This window comes from Eutrigla gurnardus (genome assembly GCF_963514095.1).
Source record: "Eutrigla gurnardus genome assembly, chromosome: 16".
NCBI lineage: Eukaryota > Metazoa > Chordata > Actinopteri > Perciformes > Triglidae > Eutrigla > Eutrigla gurnardus.
This window is the reverse complement of record NC_139927.1, coordinates 8,006,651-8,027,985: the sequence shown is the minus strand read 5'-3', so window position 1 is coordinate 8,027,985 and position 21,335 is coordinate 8,006,651. Positions and strand designations below refer to the sequence as shown.

At 40.8% G+C, this 21,335-nt stretch overlaps 2 protein-coding genes across 2 annotated transcripts; one reads left to right on the top strand and one right to left on the bottom strand.

The window, feature by feature from the left end:
* Positions 1-282: 282 nt before the first annotated feature.
* On the bottom strand, positions 283-13,945 carry LOC311026497 (voltage-gated delayed rectifier potassium channel KCNH5-like). The gene is made up of 11 exons (XM_084030094.1): positions 13,657-13,945; positions 12,126-12,249; positions 11,660-11,766; positions 11,444-11,575; positions 11,087-11,202; positions 10,535-10,927; positions 9,648-10,077; positions 5,818-6,017; positions 4,729-4,981; positions 4,361-4,557; positions 283-2,697 (listed from the first exon to the last, which is right to left on the bottom strand). Exons 1-11 carry the CDS (start codon positions 13,907-13,909, stop codon positions 1,432-1,434), a joined length of 3,471 nt encoding a protein of 1,156 aa, XP_083886220.1. The 5' UTR covers positions 13,910-13,945; the 3' UTR covers positions 283-1,431.
* Positions 13,946-14,855: 910 nt separating this feature from the next.
* LOC311027017 (sphingosine-1-phosphate phosphatase 1-like) lies at positions 14,856-20,817 on the top strand. The gene is made up of 3 exons (XM_084030772.1): positions 14,856-15,893; positions 18,230-18,319; positions 18,825-20,817. Exons 1-3 carry the CDS (start codon positions 15,201-15,203, stop codon positions 19,374-19,376), a joined length of 1,335 nt encoding a protein of 444 aa, XP_083886898.1. The 5' UTR covers positions 14,856-15,200; the 3' UTR covers positions 19,377-20,817.
* Positions 20,818-21,335: the final 518 nt, after the last annotated feature.

Genomic DNA, 21,335 nt, shown 5'->3' with positions numbered 1-21,335 from the left:
CAAAATAATCTTAAAAAAATAAGATATAAGGAAAAGAAGTGACAATAAATTATGAACATTGATGTTTACAAAACTGCTCTGACTCTATGGGATGGACAAAGTAAAACCGCTCTGCATGTTGCAGTATTCAATGCTTTTGATCTACATAAAGACTGACTTTTTGTTTCCTTAACAGAGGAGACGAAGCAACAGATGGTGAGCAGGCATCAGTTTTCATTATTCATTTCACTGTTGACATGTTCTCCAAATGCATGCAATGTAATTTATACATGTATTATAAAACAGACGTACTGAATCAATGAACAGCCACATGCTTACATCCTCACAGTTCACTCTGAAATGATTCACAGTCACACAGAAAGTTGGAAAACATCTTGAACAAAAATCTGTAACCATGCTGTTTGTACAGGTCCATGGTTGTTATATTTTTTATCTAATCTAGAATAAACAAATGCAAACATTTCCATCACAAAGAGCGGCGCAAGTTCATTTAGATTTGCATAGCATTTAAAATCTTCTGAAACACAAATTGCATGACTATTTAATCTTACAAATAGCCAATAATGAAATTCAACATAAGAGCAAATGAACCTGAGCATAGTGTCATGAAGGAATGTACAGTAAGTTTGCTTTCACAATGTCAAGATAGTCCCATCTTCCATAATAATTAACAATAAAAAATCTATTATTAAGCCACCGTTATTGCATTCTTATTCCTATTTCACATGCATGGGAATGAATCTCAAACACAATTTAAAGAGTTTCTAAATGCTTCATAAAATGAGTGCATAGTGACTGATATGAATCCTCCATTGTCCTCTAAATAAACTCAAACATGGCTAACATTTCTATTATTAAACCATATGCTCAAAAACCATAAAGAGTTGATCGTGTGCCATTAAAATGACTGTGAATGAGGCTTTGTTATTGTAAGGCACATATATTACCTGACAATTAATACAGTAACTGAAGGGAAGCATTTATATAAGACATGGTGGAAGCGTTTTCAGAGGAAAAGGCTTAAACACAAAAATGTGTCTTCAGCTCCCATCAAGCTCAGATGTCGCAACAAAGGCCATCATCAGAGTATCGTACATGACACGCGTAGCTCTATGTCGTTTTATGACGCTTCTGAATACCCATTTCATAGTAATACGTGTCTTTTTTGATCAATGTTTATGTTCCTGTTTCTTTTTGGCATTGTTAAATACAGTATACACAGGACCATGAAAGTGCCTCACAGCTCAATGACTATTAGAAAATCCCTGGGTGTCTGCAGTGACATCATCTAGGGATTTCTGCATGCAGTCTGGTGTTTAATGGAAGACATTTCTTTGGCAGGCCAGAGTCCAGGAGGACATGCAAACTGGTGCTTACATACATTTAAGAGATTCAGGCAGTGTTTTTGTTTTGTTTCTTTAATCAGTAAATTCAAAAAGGCCCATCATCAGCTTTTGGTGTGACCGGCATGGAGGCGGGGACTGAGTCTTGATGTTTCCCTCTGGCCTTCGGGGAAGCAGTCGGCGGCAGTGAGAGTCTCCTCTTTATCGACAGCAGCCTGAGGATCTCCCCCACCTGAGTCTCGAGGACCGACAGGCGGCCGCTCAGTTTCTGAATGTCTCCCTTCAGCTCCAGCTTGGCCTCGTGCAGCGTCGCTTGAAGGAGCGCTTGTTCGGACACCGGCTGAACATAAGAGTGTTTGAGGGAGTCGACCCCGAGACTGTGCTCGAACGGGTTCCTCTCCAGCGGGCTCTTCTCCATCGGGCTCCTCTCAAAGGAGCTTCTTGAATCTCCGGCCCGGTCGATGCGTAGATCGCTCTTCGTGATGCCACTGTCACAGGAGTCAGTTTTGTGCAGGGCGCTCGTTTCTTCACCTGCCTCTCCAGCACCGTTGCCCCCTTCTGTGCTCCCCATCTCTGCACCTTCCCCCAAATACTGGTTCTTGCTGGCGGCTGCTAACTGTTCTGAGGACTGGGATCCTTTCGGCCACTCCTCTGCTCTCTGTGGCTTCTTTTCTGGCACGGCAGCAGGAGGTGATGGTGCAGCAGCAGGAGGTGATGGTGCAGCAGCAGGAGGTGACGGTGCAGCAGCAGGAGGCGACAGTGCAGCAGCAGGAGGCGACGGTGCAGCAGCAGGAGGCGGCAGTGCAGCTGAAGCGGCGTTTTTAAACTTTGCCCAGCCTCTTGCACCCCTGCTGCTGGTATTGCCACCTACAGCTCCCCCCACAGCTGCACCACTGCTCCGTGCGGGGCTGTTGACCCTCGGACAAAGCTGGATCTCTGCACCAGGCCTATCTGTGGACTCCCCAGCCTCTTGTGTGCAGCTTTGCTCTGACGTCTCGGTGTGAATAAACGTTTGTGGAGGCGAGGCCGTGCCTGCGCTCCCTCCTCCTCCTCCTCCTCCTCCTGAACACGGTGCATTATTCTGCACGGCAGCGCCGTTCTCCTGCTGCTGAGGAGATGCGGGCTGACACTGCGTGTAGGAGTTTGATTCGGAGTGATGGTGGTGCTGCGGCTCCACCTGCACACAGTTACGATCAAAGTAAGTGTGAGACACTCCCGGTGTTTGAGCGTCTCTCTGCTGCCTGAACCTCTGGAACAGCTTGCGGACCGGGTGGTCTTCGGGGATGGAGAGAGTCACCTCGCTCCTCTGACGCTCCTGCTCGCGCTTCACATCGGCAATCTTCCTGAAGATTATCTGCGAGAGGGAGAAACTGTGAATGAGGGGATATTCACACCGAGGGCACATTTAAATTCCAACAGAGCTCTACGTGGATGAAATGTAGCGCACATTTATAATGCCCCTTGAAAGACCTTGTGAAATATTAAAGAAGTGAAAGCAGCAAATGCATAAGAGACCCGTTAATGGAGCAATAAGGAAGTAATGGAGCGATGGAAGAAAGTTAGCTGATACATCATCTTAGCATCTTGGACTTTGCAAATCTATATTGTTGAAGAGACTGACGGTAACACTCTGCTCATCAACGGTTCAAATTAAAATCATTTTCACTACAAATTTAAAAATAAGATCTCATCATCAAACGTATCCGTATTAGATTGTATCTTTAAAGCCACAGGATGAGAGAGAATCCCTATTATTGGAAGTCTCCAACACGGTTCATGGTCTTAAGCTCGAGGGCCCTTTTGGTAAGAAATAAATCTGTCAAATCAGCTGCAAAAAAAAAGAAGGAAAAAAAGGAAAATGTTGCTATATAACACATAACTGATAAAACAATAAAAAAACAGCGAATGCACATGAGCCATTTCTTTCAGGCACTGATTGTATAGATTATAAGGCCTTATAAGGCAGTTAGATGCACATGCATGCATGTTGAGCGAGTACATAACAAACATTTTCTAAAGCTGCTCAACTGAATAATAGATGGCTTTGTTTTCATTGAATAGATTTTAAGAACCGTACATAAATCTTTCAACGTGAAGCCACTATTTGCCTTGAAATTGTTTAGATTTGGAGCCGCTTCACTGACCGTATGATTTCCCTATGTATTATTATATAAAACCACTTATTATGGAGCTGTAGGAAACTGAAAGTTGGGACTTTTAAGTACAAAGCTGAAATATTTAAATACAAACCTGCTTGTTTCTTTGAATGCAGAGATTATATAAATCTAAATATATGTATGAATTTTCTTCATAAAGTGCAAATTCTAATTGATCAAATCGACTGCACACCAGAAATCTCTCCATTTTGTTATAAATCAGCCCAGAACAAAGAACCCAATGAGTCACGTGCACCAGATCGACTATAAAGGGAATATTCATTAAGAATGAATGTGCTGTTCATCCCATAGGATAATATTACAGATATATATGCGACTAACCATGAGGAGTGGAAAGCAGTACATCTCAATGGCTTAATGGGACTAATATGTGTATCCTGGAGAAGGTTTATCAAATATTCATCAGAGTCTATTTGAACTCAGAACGACTGTTCCTTGCTAGTTTCTCGCTACGGTTTTGTGATTTGCTCTTTGCCGTCTGAAATGTTATCGTTTCCTGGGGAGTGTTATTTGAAGGTGGTGGGTTTGCCATTGATGATTGGATGAACTCTCACATGTAGCTTAATATTTGTTGAAATCGTGTTCTCCCACAGTGTCCGACAACATCCTTCATTCTGTATAAAAGCTTAATGTGTTTACACTGAGCAATTCAAACCCAAGACTCCATCTTTTTTTTCTATGGCTGCACCATTCATTTGGTTTGGGATGACTGGCCCACTTGCAGGCTACTTTCTAACAATAACCAAGAAGTGTCCCTGAAAGAAACCAATGTGTTTTATGCAGGAACCTAACCAGAAAGACAACAGACAAACATTGTCCATTACATTGTTGTGTTTTTACCCGTTTTCTCAGGTTGCATGTGAGGATGAGGTTGCGGGAGAACGTGTTGGCGAAGGCCGTGTAAAACTCCAGCACCCTCATCAGAGCGTCTCTCCTGATGACGTGCAGATCGCAGTAAGTCAAAGCTCGGACGTTGGCACAAGCCCGGGCCTGCGTGGTCTCCTTCCAGAACACGTCCCCGAACACGTCGCCTTTACCTGGACGGAGTCGGACATGATCACTGTCTTTTATCAGGCAGAAAGCCTTGAATTGAACATCTCGTGGCCAATGAATCTTTGCACAGAGACGACCTTTGCACTGGTTTTATCTCCCAACGGGGACAGATAAAACTTGACCCGGTCCCGTGTCATAATATTGCATGAGATTACCTAGAATGACGATGACCTCGTCGTCCTGGATGACTTCTAGGGAGCCGGAGGCGACGAAGCAGAGGGTGTCGACGCTCTCTCCGACGTGGAAGATGAGGTCACCGGGTGCACAGTGCGTGGTCTGAAACTCCACGGCCAGGGAGCGCAGGCAGCCGTCGCTCGCCAGGCGAAACGCCGGGTGGTCGTTGAACACCTGCCTGTTGAGGTGGACGCAAATGTCCGCCCGCATGTCTTTGGGACAGATTGAGAGAACCTGAGAGAGATGGTGAGATATCGGAACAGTTGTGCATCATATTGCATCAAAACCCACTGACTTTTGCATAGTGCATTCTATAAACAGCTCATTCTAAAGTAACGAAAACACAACTATTCTTATACATACTTATTATGTAATGTTATATTAAATGTATGCCAGTGGATTTCACTTATTGCTACGCATTGTTCCTTTTAAGGAAAATGGATGCATTAAGATGTTTTAGGCCAGATATCAAAGCGACTATTGAAGTCGTTTTTGTCGTCGAGAAAAATAATGACTCCAGGAATATTTCTGGTGCTCTTTGAGGAGGAAAACAAGTCATTTTAAAAAGGTTTAAAAAACCCAACTACTATGCAGTAACCTTATCTATAATAAATATGGGCTTGTATTATAAATATACATCATCACACCTTCTTCTGTGTTTTCTATTTCATTATAAAGTATTCATCTCCTCTTACTTTGGCTGTAGCTCAGCTAAATATCTACTGATACTTATATATGACTATATGTCTGCCAGCAAGTGAACTCAGTGATCTGCTGTGACCTTCGAGGTTTGTTGTTATCCACCTGTCAACCGTTTAAAGTGATAGCGTTCTTACTCTTTAACGTGGCGGCAACACGGCAGGTGTCAGTTTAACTTTGGACTTAAAGCACACGTGTGCACTTCAAACCCCCATCCAATCAGTGCATTGTGATCATTCTAGAAGAATAAACTTATTTCCATCTAATAACACGTTAATTATATCGGGTACATTATGAGTAAAATATGTTGTTGAGCCTTTTAGAGTGTATATATATATAACTCCTCCTCCTACTAATACTACTACTAATACCTTATCTGTGTCAATGCCCTTAGACATGGCCCAGGTGGAGACGATGAAGTCCATGACCCTCTCACTCAGACCTTTGGGAACCTGATAAAGCTTCAGGAAGTCGCGCACGTTGTTGAGCATCTCGTGGTAGCGGTTTGTGTTGGTGTACATCTGCTGGAAGATGGTGGTGACATTTCCAAAGATGGTGGCGTAGAGCAGCGCTGAAACAAAAGATGGAGAGCAACGTCGGTTACCAAGCAGCCAGACGTGCAGGGCTGATTTATTCCACAACATGAGAAGGAATAATATGGTTTAGTCTAGGAGCTCACGTTTGGTTCGGTCTGAAATGTAGGACATTCAAGTGGCACAAAGAATGTGTTTTTACAGAAAACATTCCATGTATTCCTTGTAATTGAAAAAGCATCATTATTTTTCAATTTGTGCAAATTAAGGAGTTTACACATCAAAGGATTGTAACATATTAAGATAGTTTAATGGATTATATGCATGTAAGGTGATGATTATCACATTATTTTACCTCTTAAAATATGTTTATTGGAACCCATAAACCTATATGTTCCATTTTTTGCACTATGCACTTTTCACTATGTAAGGTTGTATGCTCCAACGGAATTTCATTGTTATTTATGACAATGACAAATAAATGATTGATTGATTGATTGATAAAAATGCCACTTTTTATAACTACTTATCCATTTGTTTTCCCTCAAGATTCAAAAAATGGACTATCCCATTACTATAGATGAATATAAAACACAATGTTATTTTATCCTCAAGTCCTCACTGCAGCGGCCTCGGGTTCGAATCCTACCGGCAGCCCAAAAAAAACAAAAGAAAAAAACCTTCCCCAGACCCTAATATGTTACAATCCATTTTTATTATTGTTTCCATCAAAATCCTATTGCAAAATACCTTAATTAAATCATAATTAAAGGGTAAATCAATTGCATTTTTAACTCTCTAAAGCCTGACAAACAATAATAATAATAAAAATAATATTAATAATAATAATAATAATTCTCTCCTTGTGACAGGAGAAAACACAACTATGCAATCTGAATTTGCATTGGGGTTTTCTGTATCAGCGCGTGGTGGATTGAGCGTTTCTAATGTAATTCATAATGCACATATCCGCGGTGAGAGTTCTGTGCTGCAGTGACCTCGAAGAGTCAGTCAGGATCTCTTATCGTGAGGTTTTACCCACTCAAGAGGAAAGCGTTGTCTTCGGTCGCCACAGCAGGATCACAGAGGTTAGGATACATATCCAACGTGATGGCTCATTGTCCTTTTTACTACACTCCAGCCTGCAGGCAAACTCCCCTTCCTCTATTTCCTCCCACATAATTACTGTATCCGTAGCGGGAGAGTTATTGGCCGTAATTGAACCCGACGCATCAGTGTGACCGAGGGATCTTCGTGATCGGAAAACACCACCAGAATAATGGGCGTTGGGGTTTTGGAAGTGCAGACCTTGAAGCGTGGCTGTCGGCCTGCGTTTCCCTCCACTGCTCTGATTGCATCACTTTCCATGCTGTTTTCGAGGAGTGGGCCAAAGGTTGGCCGAGGAAGGCGAGTCGTGACTGAGGAACTGTAAGCAAAGGCTGACAGTGGAGGCAGTGACACTGGAGGTGAAGCTATTACTGTAACTACAGTGGGGGATGGAAATAATACAGACACTTGCATAAAAATAGATTTCTATTTTTATGAAGATGTTATTTAAATGAGGGTTTCTTTTAGATTTCATGGAATCAAAACACTTTTTTTTGTGAATGAAACATTTGGGGTAGGAGAGTTTGGATGAATTTAATGTTCACCACTCCCTAAATTACATAAATTACAAGTTTTTAGTGTCGAAATATGACACTGGAAGACAGTGAGGATTGCTTATAAGCCAGTAGTATTGTGCAACATGCTAAAGTCTTTAGTATTGTGGTTGTTGTCAATTTACAAGTAAAACCTTTCAGAGATAATGGCTTTTACTTGGACTCAACATCACAGTTTACATCAGTTTACTGCATGAATATAGTTGTGTGCCCTGTATATATTTCATGAGGCATCAATGCAGAGAAGTGGGCCTGAATAATTAACACAAAAGACGGTGTTTTTTTCTGATAGAGGGTAACGATGTCCAAACTTCAGACAGACCTCCATAGAGCAGACTGTGATGGGTGCTGAACATGTCACGTTTTATTATCGACAAAGCCGAGTCCCAAACCCTCCCCGTGGTTCAAACAGAGAAGGCTGCAGCTAAATGTGAATAACCCGACCGACGTGAAGAGAGCCTGTGAATTACTGAGTGTAATTAATCTGAACAGATTATATACAAAATAACCTGTTAAATGGGGCTGCTCGATTATGTCAAAAATCATAATCACGGTTATTTTGGTCAATATTGAGATCACGACTACCGGTATTTAACACGAGTGATTTTTGTAAACATGCATTTATTGGAAAAAATAAATGGTTTTTAACAGTGGATTGCCTTTAAATTGAAATATAATACAACTGAAAAAATGTAAAAAAAAAAAAAAAACTGAGATAAATAAATTAAAATCATTATATATAATATAAAATATATATATACATTTAAATAAATAATAAACAAATAATAAATTAAAATAAATTCGATTAAAAATAAATAAGATCAACTTTGTTGATGTAAAAAACTGAGATAAATAAATTAAAATAAATAATAAACAAATCATAAATAACAATAAATAAGATCAACTTTGTTTTTGTTGAAGTCCATAAGATGATCCGACAACGTTGATCTCTGCTTCACCACATGTTTATCAGTAAGAACCAGCTATGTGTTGATGATGCGGAGCTCGAGTCTGACTGTGCATCTGTGCAGGAGCACGTTTTCACCATATGTTGCTTTAGTGGCAACTGGCAGACAAGCAGCTGGGCTGTGGAGCACATGAACCTGACTAGCACGCGAGTAAACGCATCCAGACTGTCTTCCGGCTCCTGCAAGGTTGTGCCGGCACGTTATGATTGGATGAACGCATGAATGGAACAGAATGGGCATCAAAGGACGTCTGTATGATCTGCTGTAGAGGGATGGGGAGACTGGAAAGTGGCTAATACTGCAGCTGTTGTTGTCAGACGAAGTTTCAACGCAGCTACAGTGTTAAATGTAGAACATCCCACTGCCTTCAGCATCAGTTCAACGCCAATAGCAGCTAAAATAACAGTGTCTGAACCGGTGTATGTAGGAAGTGGCATCTGTCAGTCGAGCGTGTCATTTAGACAGTTATTGTTACATCACTGAGGTTTTATAGTGGCGACAATCATCACTCTGATGCCGGCTTTATTATTTTTATTGCGTGTGTTTCAGCACACATTGCCTTCATACTGTCTGCCACTGAAACAACAGTGGAGCTGCTGTTCTTTTGTCCTCTATTCGGATTGATTTAGACTGTCAAGGTTGTACTGTATGTCCATTGAAGTAGAAAAACAGCCATCGCTTTGATTTAAGCTGTTCTGAAAGGCCTCACTTGGATTTCTCTCCACAAACTGTCCACTGGCAATTGATACATTTAGGGTTTTTTGCTCTTTGTCTAAGATTGGTAGAACGCTGCAATTATTGGAGGCCTTGTGTTAATTGGAGGCTGTTTTAAATGTGCGTTCGTGTGATAGAAAGAGCTTGTGGGGGTGTATTAGACGGCTGTGTGACTCCATTTCCTGCTCCATTAACCACCAAGACCAGTAATATGATACTATTTATATAATATCAGCTCCAACAGACTCATTGTTTTATAATAAGTGATTTTAATGTAGTTTCAAGTGTATTTACAAAATAGAGAGACATAAAAATGAGTACTTACAGCCCACCATCATCATCGCCACAGAGAAGATCTTCTCTCCGTCGGTGGCCGGAGCGATGTTGCCGAACCCGATGGTGGTGAGACTCGTCATGGTGAAGTAGAGGGACGAGATGTAGAGCGTGTCCTTGTTGGGACCCCCCTCCCACTGTCCGGTACCGCTGGTGTTGTAGCGGTAAGGGGTCCCGATGCTCAGGGCCAACTGGTAGAGCCAGCTGTCCGTCTTAATGGTGTTGGTGGTCTCGTCGATGACCTCGTAGTCCCCGATGCTGTACCAGATGCAGGCCAGCCAGTGGGCCACCAGACCGAAGACGCACACCAGCAGGACCAGGACGGCCGCTCCGTACTCCAGGTAGTGGTCCAGCTTCCGAGCCACCCGGCCCAACCGGAGCAGGCGGATCACCTTCAGGGAGCTGAACAGGCTGCTGAGACCCTACGACGAGAGATGGGAGTCAAATTAATCAGCAAGTGTATGTTTTTATGGCACATATCGAGTAATTAAATATGTCCACATACGTTTGGGGAATTTCTAATGGGTTTTTGACATTTGATCAAGCAAATGTTTAATTAATTATTCAAAAAATAGCCAGATTAATTGATTTGTTTGACTACTTTAACATGACATGCAGTCATTTGATCCATTTTAATATAAAAAAAAACTATAATCATAGCAGCTTTATAAGAAAATCAACATGGATGTCCTTACTGGCAGCAGAGAGTCTTCCGTTCGCGTGTTATTCCGGTGGAAAATTGAAGTCTCGCGAAGATGACTCGCTTGAGAAGCAGACGTGACGGCATCCTTTTGTAGAAACAGACAGGTTTTCATGTTGATATTCAGATTCAAGTCCTAAAATTCATTTTCAGCGATAAAACAACACAAATTCGCTCACCTCGTTCACGTGTTCAAAGGCATTGATGATGTCGTAGGGCAGACAGGACAGCAGGTCGATGACGAACCACGTCTTCAGGTAATTCATCCGTATGAGCTTGGCGTCTGAAATCACCTCCCCGGCGGGACCCACGAAGGTGGTGTGGAAGTTGAGCACGATGTCGATGAGGAAGATGACGTCCACGACGCTGTCCAGCACCAGCCACGCCAAGTTGTTCTGCTTGGTCTTGAAGGAGACGTTGTAGGGCACCATGATGGCGGTGTAGAAGGTGAGGATGAGGATGACCCAGTCCCAGGTGGTCTTGAAGGTGCAGTAGTGGAGGATGATGTGTGGTGGGGTCTTGGGGGTCTCCTGTTTGTACTGAGGGAGGATGTCTGATCCCAGCTGGAGCGCCTTTCATTGAGAGGGAATATTAAACGGCGCATTAACGAACTCTCGTCATAAATACTTAGTTGTGCAACTTAATCTTTGAAAAGACTCCAGCTCTTCTATATTTAATGGCCTTTCTTGATTTAGCTTGAGGTGTTCTTTTTCGACCTGGACGCTGCTCACCTCGGCCAGTCTGGACGGCTTGTGGCTGACCTCGGCCTTGCTCAGCGGCGCTAACTGCTGCACCAGATTGCGATTGTTAGTCAGTGCTCGCGTCAGTCTGGCAAACTTGGTCCATCCTGCTCACGGACAAAACAAAAGGCTGTTTTATGCAGGCACACAGCAGGAATACGAATTTTCATACAAAATCAGCCCCACTTTAAATGTTACAATGTGGAACACTTCTTAATATCGCCAATAGCGATCAAATGTTCATTTTCTTCGTGGATAAAATACTTTAAGACACACAAACATGGGTCCATGATAGTCGTTACAAACCAGGAAACAAACGTTTCAATACAAAAATATCAACCGTCTCACCTTTGGTTGCGTCATCTTCCTCAATGGGCTGTTTGAAAAGCGTGATGTCTCTGAAGGTACAGAGGAAAAGCACCACCTTGTTGTTCTCGTTTCTGATCGGAGCCACCTGCATGTAGAGCCATATCGGTGTTCCTGCAGGAAACGGTGAGAGAGCACAAATGGTGATGGACAAACACAATTTGGTAAAAAGATATTGGGATCAATGGTGATACTTACTGTTCTTTGTATAGAGCAGCACCTCGTAGAAATGGGACTCATAGTTGTCGAAGGTCTGTCTGATTTTGTCGATAGTCTTCCTGTCAGTCAGGTCACCATACATGAAGCTGCACAATAAGATGAAAAATACCAAAAAGCTTTTTTGTTTTTGTCAGAAAGAAAGGCAGAAGATAAAAGATGAGCATTACTAGGGATACAAAGGGGATTTAATATTTTTTTCTTTTGCTTTAACCACTTTTACCACTTCCATAATTAGCTTCTGAGATCTATTTTCATGTATATAAAGATCAGATTGGATTTTAGGGTATCAAAGGGATGAAAATAAGCCTTTGTGGTGAAATTTAAAGTATCTCTGCTCACTAAACAAAGGTACACATGCGGTGCTGGAGCTGAGATTCAATATGAAAAAGATGCAATATGAGTGTGAACTCTCAGTCGGGCCATTAAACAACAGAACACATCTTACTTGCACGAGCTACTTCTGTGCATGACTTCGGCTCTGTGGTATCCAGACAGCTTGCAGAATCCATCGTTGCTGTAGACGACGGGCCAGTCCACGATCTGTGCATTTCCCAAAAGGAAGCTGGTTTCTGCAACGAAATACAATAAATAAAAAAAAAACAGCAGACTGAAACAAAACCAGCCAAGAACACCTACAGACTGAACCTGTTCAACCTTTGGGGGGGTTTTGTCAGTGAAAGCCTGGGCATCCTTCATCACAATTTGAGTTATGCAACTGCAACCTCGTTGAAACTCATGGAATTTTGCTGTGTAAGTCATCTGATATTTTGAAGTTTTGGTTGTTTTTTATTTACCATCCCCTATAAATGTTGCATATAAAGCATTTTTACTAGCAATATTGCAGTTATTGAAATATTATATATTATCTCCCAAAAAATAATTTAATACGCATATATAATACAAGATCATTTATATTTCAAGCAGCAGTAAATAGTGGTAATCAGACGAGTCACTGTGCGGAAATAGTTGTTGATAAAATGTTTATAGTCCGCCCTTAATGTTGATTAAATATTGATGAGGAGCTGCAAGAGAAAACACTGAGGACATTCTTTCAAATTTACAGCCAGCTTAAAGCAGGTTCATCTTTAACTTAATGCCTGAGAGTCGGGGGGAGTTTATGTTGTAATCAATGCGTTCACTATGCAGCCGTTTGCAGTGTTCGAGGGTCTGAGACAGTCAAGAATTTCAGATTACAAACTAAAATACACTACAGGGGTGAGACATTTCATTCATGTTGCATTATCTTTCTTCAACGTTTGGCTGACATTCTTCAATTCATCTGTACATAAATGGCTGATGAAAAGCATTAATTGCACACACAGACTCAGCATCACTACAGTGGGGGGAGCTATGAGCTGCAATGCAGAATGTCAATCCAAAAGTTGTTGTTTTTTAATGACCGTATTCACTTTTGAAATATAAACAACAAATATAAAAAAGACAATTATATAATTTATATATGATGGGATGTAGGCACTACAAGAGATAGAATATCCAGTGCAATTGAGTCCCCATAAACACAAATCACATCACACATCCCCTAAAGGAAATTTAAAAAGGAATCCAGCAGAATTAATTAGAAATGAAGAACATTTTTATTAGAAAGAGTAGCCATTAAATCATCATGTTAAACCAGTAAACCATATTGTTTCCATAGCTAATTATAAAATAATAATCGGTATTTGTCTTTAGGGTATCATAATAAAAGACCATTATACTGATTTTAGTTAAGTAATCCAAGGAATTTGGACATGGGATGAATTGCATAACTCGTCAGTACGCATATATTTCATTTTTATATAGTGAATAAAAACATTGGAAATGACAAGAAAACCTTAGTTGCTGCAGCTTCCCATTTAATAACACAAAAATAACATTATTATTATACTTCAGCATCCCGTGCATCCCTACCTTTGATTGACGTGCCAAGTCAACACGCATTCATTCTTGTTCTCCTCTTTCACAGTAAAACTCACCGCTGGAGCGCCGGACGATGTTTTCCAGGAAAGTGTTCTGCGGAGCCACCAGTCCTCTCTTGCCCCCGTGCATTATGAGGGATCCGGACGGAGACTCGGACCTGCTCGGCGGTCGCGTTAATGTTAATAAATACTTCCCTCGGCTGTCTGCACGAACGGAGCGTGGACCACAAGAGTCAAGGCAATCAGCAATACACGATGTACTTCCGGACGGAGGTTTAAAAAATAAAAGACTCATTATAAAATGTGGCATTTTTTCAGTCTGGATACAAATATAGGGCTATTTTATGCGGAATATGAGGTGAATTATATGTATTAGTCACAAGCATAACTTGAAGACCAGTCTTCAGATAAATCGTGGATAAATATTACACCAGAGTCGAATCAACCTGATGAAAAAAAAACACATTATTTTTATGCTTTTAATTTGAAGGGAAGTCCGATGGTTTCCGGTATTTCTCTGGTATTATTCTGGCGCCTTAGATTTATACATGCACCCACTAAAATGTGTTATATTTCTGTAGGAACTTACATTTTGGTTTTTTTCTTCTGACATGGGCAATGATTTCGAGATGCATGTGTATGTGGGGTTGGGCCTGCAATTCATATTCCTTTTTTACTATCCATAACTAATAACACGTTGCAAAATAGGTTTTTTTTTAAGCAATTGGAAAATGTTTGTAATTGTGTTAGGATATATATGCGTTAATATAACTCCAATCTATTGTATTGGCAATTTCTAAAATATAATTTGACTAATACAGAAAATAACAAAGAACTTTTACTTTTATTTTACTTAAGCACAATGTGAGGTTTTGGTAATTAACTTGATTATAATCATGTGCTATTTTATACTAAAGATACTCCACTGCTAAGATAAACATCTTACTTGTTTCGTTTATACCACTATATACACGTATACGTAGTTACTTTGTGGGTGAAGATGATGCTTATCTAATATATGAGCAGTATATATTAATTATAATGAATTGTTATAGATTATATTATAAAAGTATACACTTTGATACGTTTTGAATGGTACTTGCATTGTTTTTTTTATTTAAGTATACCTGAATATTTAATCCACCACGGATTATTTTTATATAGGTGTAATTTAGCACAACACCAGTAGGGGGTGGTACTTGAACATTTTGTATAGTGACGGCCCGATATTAGGGCAAACGAAGAAGAAAAGAACCGAAGAAGAAGAAGAAGCGCTAACTCGGGAATAACGGCCTGACGCAGTTAGTTGGTGGCCGTATGATATGGGATAAATCATGAAGTAATGGTTAACTCTAACGGACTTTGGATGCTGCCGTCCACGCCGGTGTACAAGGTCTGTGTTTTGAATCCGGATGTCAGTTGGTAGTTACGAGTAACTTCGTGCTGTTAGTCAAATCACTGTTATTTTATTTCGTTGATGATGCAACGGCCACCAAGCCGCACTTCTACTTGAGCTCCCCCGATGAACATGAACTTCATTTTCACGAAGAAACCGCGCTGTTCGTTTTAAGCTAACCGTTACTCTTTTGTTTTTTTTAGTCATGGCGAACGACTTTGTAAGTAAGTTCGTACGGATGTGTAATTATCTCCAAGACCCACGCCATGTAGCGAGGTTTCAATATGTTTGCGGCATTAGAGGGACGTTTCCTGTTAAACCGCCGAAGCCGGATAGTGGAGTGTCGGAGCCGGACTCTTCCGGACTACGGAAGAGGGCGCAACATGGGGGACCAAGCTCGGACGCTAGTTTTGGGAATGGGGCGGCCGGGGACGCGACCCCACCGCAGGTTAACGGGGTGCAGGGTGAAGGCACCGCCAGGCCCGACGGTTCATCAGCGGCAAATGTCGACCCAGACACCGCCAGAGCAAAGCCCCTCCGGAGGAACTCCCTGACCGGAGACGTGGGTCAAGAGTTCCTGATCCACAACAAGTTTCTGTTCTACCTGTTCACGTTCGGGACTGAGCTGGGCAACGAGATGTTCTTCATCGTCTTCTTCCCCTTCCTCTTCTGGAACATCGACGCCCTGGTCAGCCGGAGGCTGATCGTAGTCTGGGCCTGGAACCTGTTCGTGGGACAGTCCACCAAGGATATGGTCCGCTGGTCCCGGCCGGCCTCCCCTCCTGTGGTGAAGGTGGAGGTCTTCTACAACTCCGAGTACAGCATGCCGTCCACGCACGCTATGACGGGGACGGCCATACCCTTCTGTCTCTTCATGCTGACCTATGGACGCTGGCAGGTGAGCACCTTTTTAAACACTGCGCCCCAAAACATGTCAAATACAGGTGGAAAGTACTCATTAGACTAATTAAGCAAAACAAAAGTTGCATTGGTTTCTGCTGTTTTTGGGGGTTGGGAGTGCTGCAACCTGAAAACAATTTGAATATGTCAATTTAGGATTTTAGAAATTGTGTTTTTGCAACTAATCTGGTGTGGACCTGGATATATGTTATTACAGACAACCAGTCCACAGCGTGTACATCTACATTAACAAATATCTCAATGTTATTCTACGTCACGCTGCATGAGGATCCAGAGTTCCAGAGTTGACAGCGTTACAAAAATCTTTCCACACATCCTGCCTCATGCATTTAAATCACTGTTAATTCTTGTTGCCCTGTTTCGAATGGACATGAAGACATTCACACAAAGACGGACATTCCTCTGTTAGAGCAGACTGAAAACACCAGGGTGTGTCAGAATATTTTGAGATAAACAAAACTTGCTGTTCTACATTGTGACAGAGAGAGAGAGAGACACACACACACACACACACACACACAGACTGTTGACTTTAAATAAAGGAGAGTGAAAGTATCCATTTAAGTATCAGTGAGCATTTCTTTCTAATGGGCAGCATTGCAAAGGATCAAAGTGAGACAGTGGAGGATGAGAGATTACTTTTCTGGTTAAGATTGAGGACAGAGAGTTGGGATTGGAACGTTTCCTTCTGCTGGGAGAAAACAGTGGAATGTAGGATCAGCCATGTCGCCAGCGTGCCAATCAATAGAACTTTTCCACCTAATGATAGGGCTGTCACTAATTAACGCTAAATCCTTGAGTAACTTAATGGCAAACCAAAATGTTACTTGGCTGATGTTCTGTGCCCTCTGCTCTCTCCACTCCAGTTTTTTTTTTTGAGTTGTCACCATTAATAACTTTAGTTTCTTCAAAACAATAAACCTAAATGGATTCACGAAGGGTTTTGTATGGGATAGAATGCTATCAAACCTCAGTCCTAATGCTCTTTGAAAAGTGATGCATTAATGACGCACAATGCATTCTTATCCTTTTAATAGGCATGGCGCCTATTAAAAGGATAAGAATGCATTGTGCATCCTGTATTTCAGAGTTCTTAAATCAGCTTGCCTCTGCATCTCGTGCTCACTGTATGTGCAATGTTAAAAACAGATGTATTCGGACAAATGCCAAACAATTACATTTAAGCTTAGAGACTCGTTGCTCTTTTTGTTGTTGTTGTACCTTGAACTGAGTTCAGGCAGTTGAGTTTAGGAATTTGAAGTTCCTCAACACTTTTGGTGTTATCAAGTTGACCAATGTGGACGGTTGAGGAACTGAAACATTTCAGAGAAGGACGTTACAAAAGATAGGATGCACGCCACAAACGGCTTACAGAGCAGATGGAAGTTTCAATGTGTTTTTTTTTTTTTACTTCTAACACCACCATGAAATCGGAATTTGTGGTTTTGTGAATTATTTTTTCTGCTGCAGATATTCAACTTCCCCTCAGGATGGATTGCATGCAATTTGGGGATCCCTTATATTTTTATCTAGCGTGATCATCAGGTCAAAATTTAAATACTGCACATTTCCCTGCTGTGGGACCAATAAAAAATGTTCTTATCTTGTCTTATCTTATCTTACTTTTGTTTATGACCAAATGCCTGTCAAACTAATGACATTTTCATCAGCTTGTGTCAGCATGCCAGCATGATTAAAAACCCAAGACTGGGTGCAAGGTAAACATTATACCGGCCTAGCGACCGCATGGTAACATTGTGAGCATGTAAGCATGCTGATTAGCATTTAGCTCAAAGCACCACCATGACCAAGTGCAACCTCATAGAGCCGATAGCATGGCTGTAGATTCTTGTTTCCTTTGCATGAATTCTTTCAAAGGAGTCAGCAAAATGTAGTCTACATGGACTGAGGGTTTTGAGAGCTGGTATTTCTGCTGACTGTGAATTAAGGCTTTATGTCAATTGAGCACATTAATGCAGAGGCAGTGTTACTGTAATGTGAATCAAATGAACCTATGTTATCACACAGTGAAATATAGCCTCTGGCCCAGGAGGCAAACTGGCCTCTTTAGCTACAAGCCGAGTCCCCACGGACTGAGCTACTGCCGCTCCTAGCTTCCTCCACTGTGTAGTAGAATCACTGTCAATGGGATGTTAAGAAAAATGTAGTCCTGCAAAATCGGTCCGTGGTCCCACTGAAGAAGCTCTTTGTATCAGAAAGCTGATCTGGATTTTATTAATGCTCGTCGTCAGCCAACTTTCTAATATCACTATTCATTTTTTTGACTCTGTGTATTTCCGTTGTTGCTCCTAGTATCCCTTCCTCTTTGGTTTTTCTGTGGCTCTCGGCTGGAGCGTCCTGGTGTGTGTAAGCAGAGTCTACATGGGGATGCATTCCATTTTGGTAAGTATATGAAATAAATAATGTGAAATAATTGAGCTCAGAATGGTAACTCAATGAGGTCTACTTCAGCTTGGTAAAAACTCTTTCAAATAGCCTTTGCATAATTTACATTTCTGTAGATGGATAGATGTTTTATTTTTTCATATTATAACATAAATTAATTCCATTAATATGCATGACATACATGCCCCATTTTTCATTTTTACAACATGATCAGTGAGACTATAAAGCGGGGACAATAAACACATCAAAAGCAGTAGTTAATGTTAGATTAGATTCGGTGGCCAGACAACTCGGGTTGGAAGATATTGTTTATGTTCTGCAGTAACCTCAGTTTATAACTCAGGATGGAAATGTTGGGTCTCATTTAAAGTCTGCCATCAAAATGCATGAAAGGGATTTCTAAGACTTTGAGTATTATCAAGCATTTGTATTAAAGTGCACATGATTAAACATTAATTGCTTATATGCATGGTTGACAATGATTTCTGTTCCTGTGTTGCAGGAGGTAATCACTGGCTTCCTGTACAGCCTTCTTATTCTAGCCTTTTTCCAGCCAATTTTGGACAGGATCGACAGCTTCTACATGATGGACCGCTTTGCTCCACTTGTGATTATCATATCACATGTGAGCCTAGGACTTGTGGCTTTCTCTCTGGATTCCTGGAGTACCTCACGGGGCGATACAGCTCAGGCTCTGGGCACCGGGGTCGGAGCTGCTATCGCCACCCATGTGAACTTTCAGCTGGGGCTGCTGCTGGATCCTCCATTGTCCTCGCTTCCTTTAACTTTCCCACCAATCAGCACTAGTTTGGTGGGTCTTTCTGTGCTGCGCTTCTTCATCGGAGTCGCTGTCATCCTCCTCACGAGAATGATTATGAAAGCAGTGACTATTCCATTCTTATGCCGACTGTTCGGGCTGCCTTCAGATGATGTAAGGCAGGCAAGGCAGCACATGAAAGTAGAGCTGCCGTACCGTTACATTGTTTACAGTGTTGTTGGTTTTAGTTGTGTCTGTGTGGTGCCTCTCCTTTTTAGGATCTTAAACCTTGCCTGAGTGCGGTGGGCAAACTGTCATTTACTGCTGATGTGTTCACCTCATGGTGAAGACAAAGAGCACTTGGAAACATCCTGCTTGTTTTGACAGGAGATCAAGGCTCTGTTTCTGCATGACAGAAACCGATTTAAAGAATAAATATGGTGATATTCTATATTTCTTTGGTATTTTCCGATATTCTGCTTTGCCATATAGCTCTGTTGTTGCCCAAGAAATAACAAAAAAACATCAATGAGCCACACGGTTTCACTGGGCGACATGTTCCATGAGCATGGGCACTGTAGTTTATACACACACCACATTCTCACACTATAAATGCACCAAATGTGTATTGATCTGTGGCTGAAAATAGTCCACAACAAATACAGGATTCATTCCTGTTTGACTAATAATGGCCCAGTTGTTTTAAGTAATAATTTAGCCTTTATTTAAATAGTGAAACTATATATTTATGACCCATTTTAAAAGATTGACATCTTCAGTTTGAACCAGCAGGGTTTGGGATCCAGAGCCAAAGACTGGAGGAAGTTGGAGCGTATTAAGACTGAGACTCACTAAACCATTGTTGGTTCGGACCTTTTTCTTGGGATTTGTCGACTACATAGAACAATTTAGAAAATCACCAGCTTTATCCTTTAAAATCCTCCTGTGGTCGACACATTTAAGTGTTAACTGGAACTTTGCATATAAAAAATCTATCAAATGTACTGTAATGATGCTTTCTTTTAATAACAAGTAATCTATTGTACATTTCCATTGCTGAATGAAAATTATAATAACATGTTATAGCTCTAAGAATAAACCAAACAGTGAATCAGTAATGTGTGAAGTCACATCACTTCCTCTTAAATCAGCCTAGAGTCCATAAAATACTGTATTGAAGCTCATGGGTGTCGGGGGTGGTTACACCATCTCGGTTTAAATCTGAGAGACTGGAAGGTCTGTTCCAGTGCAGGTCTGTTGTATCATAAAGATTTTCTACATGTCAGCATTAACTATCCATCTTGCATTACCTCCTTTTTGTATATTTTGTGCTTATTTCAAAAACATTTTTACATTTGGTCAAAGTTAAGTGCTCTGAATAAACATTTGAAAGCATATAATTAAAATAACATATTTTTGATAAAGTATTTTGCCATTTTAACTAACTTGAGCTGAATTGTTGCTATAGATAAAACCATCTTAATCTAAATAATGCATACTTGATTTCTGAGAATTATATTTAAGCGAAGGTGAGCCTTCCTTAAACTGTATAAAAACACTGACAACACCTCGTACTCACAATGATTTGCTCTAATATACATGCCAGAATTGTATTGCCTGAACATTATACTTATATCATAAGTACCCATGGAACATGTATAGGTCTGTTATTACCATCCATTCTCACATCTTCTGTTATGCCAAGACTATCCTTTTGAAAAAATATATAAAAATGAATAAAATATTCCAAAAAAAGGAAAACATTTTGAATGGATTTTTATTTTCAGCAAGAAATCAATAGTTGAAAATAAATGTTTACAAATCTCAATTTAATTTGACATGAATATTAATTTGATAGCTTAAAAGGAATGATTGGTGTAAAATCTTACATTGCTTGTATGTGAAGTACTGCACAAATCTAGAATAACCGCATATTTGTTTTGTCAATAGTGAGGGAAGCCATGCAGTGCAGTGTCATGTGTTTTACTCCCTTCCATTGGGTTCATGCTTAATCTTTGTGCAACATAGATAAGGTTTTAGGTTTGTATCTGGTACATCCAGCCAGCCAATGGTGTTTTCTGGTTCTTTTCTCCTATTACCTTTGAAATAGTAGCCACAGGACACAGAAACAGTCTGAACATACTTTAATAATAAACTATTATTCCTTAATATTTGTACAGTAAATTTCATCAGTAATTTCTAGGTTTTAAGATAGTGGTATGTTTATGCTGCTTTTCAGGCATCTACTGTATGTTG

Bases quoted from the DNA above. Each gene is read 5' to 3' on its own strand.
- LOC311026497 (XM_084030094.1), bottom strand. From the start codon at position 13,909: ATGCCACATTTTATAATGAGTCTTTTATTTTTTAAACCTCCGTCCGGA. The intron at 11,203-11,443 runs GTGAGACGGTTG...GTCCGTGAGCAG, and splicing joins GGAAGATGACGCAACCAAAG to GATGGACCAAGTTTGCCAGA. The intron at 4,558-4,728 runs GTAATCTCATGC...GACTCCGTCCAG, and splicing joins CGAGGTCATCGTCATTCTAG to GTAAAGGCGACGTGTTCGGG.
- LOC311027017 (XM_084030772.1), top strand. From the start codon at position 15,201: ATGGCGAACGACTTTGTAAGTAAGTTCGTACGGATGTGTAATTATCTC. The intron at 15,894-18,229 runs GTGAGCACCTTT...TGTTGCTCCTAG, and splicing joins TGACCTATGGACGCTGGCAG to TATCCCTTCCTCTTTGGTTT. The intron at 18,320-18,824 runs GTAAGTATATGA...CCTGTGTTGCAG, and splicing joins TGGGGATGCATTCCATTTTG to GAGGTAATCACTGGCTTCCT.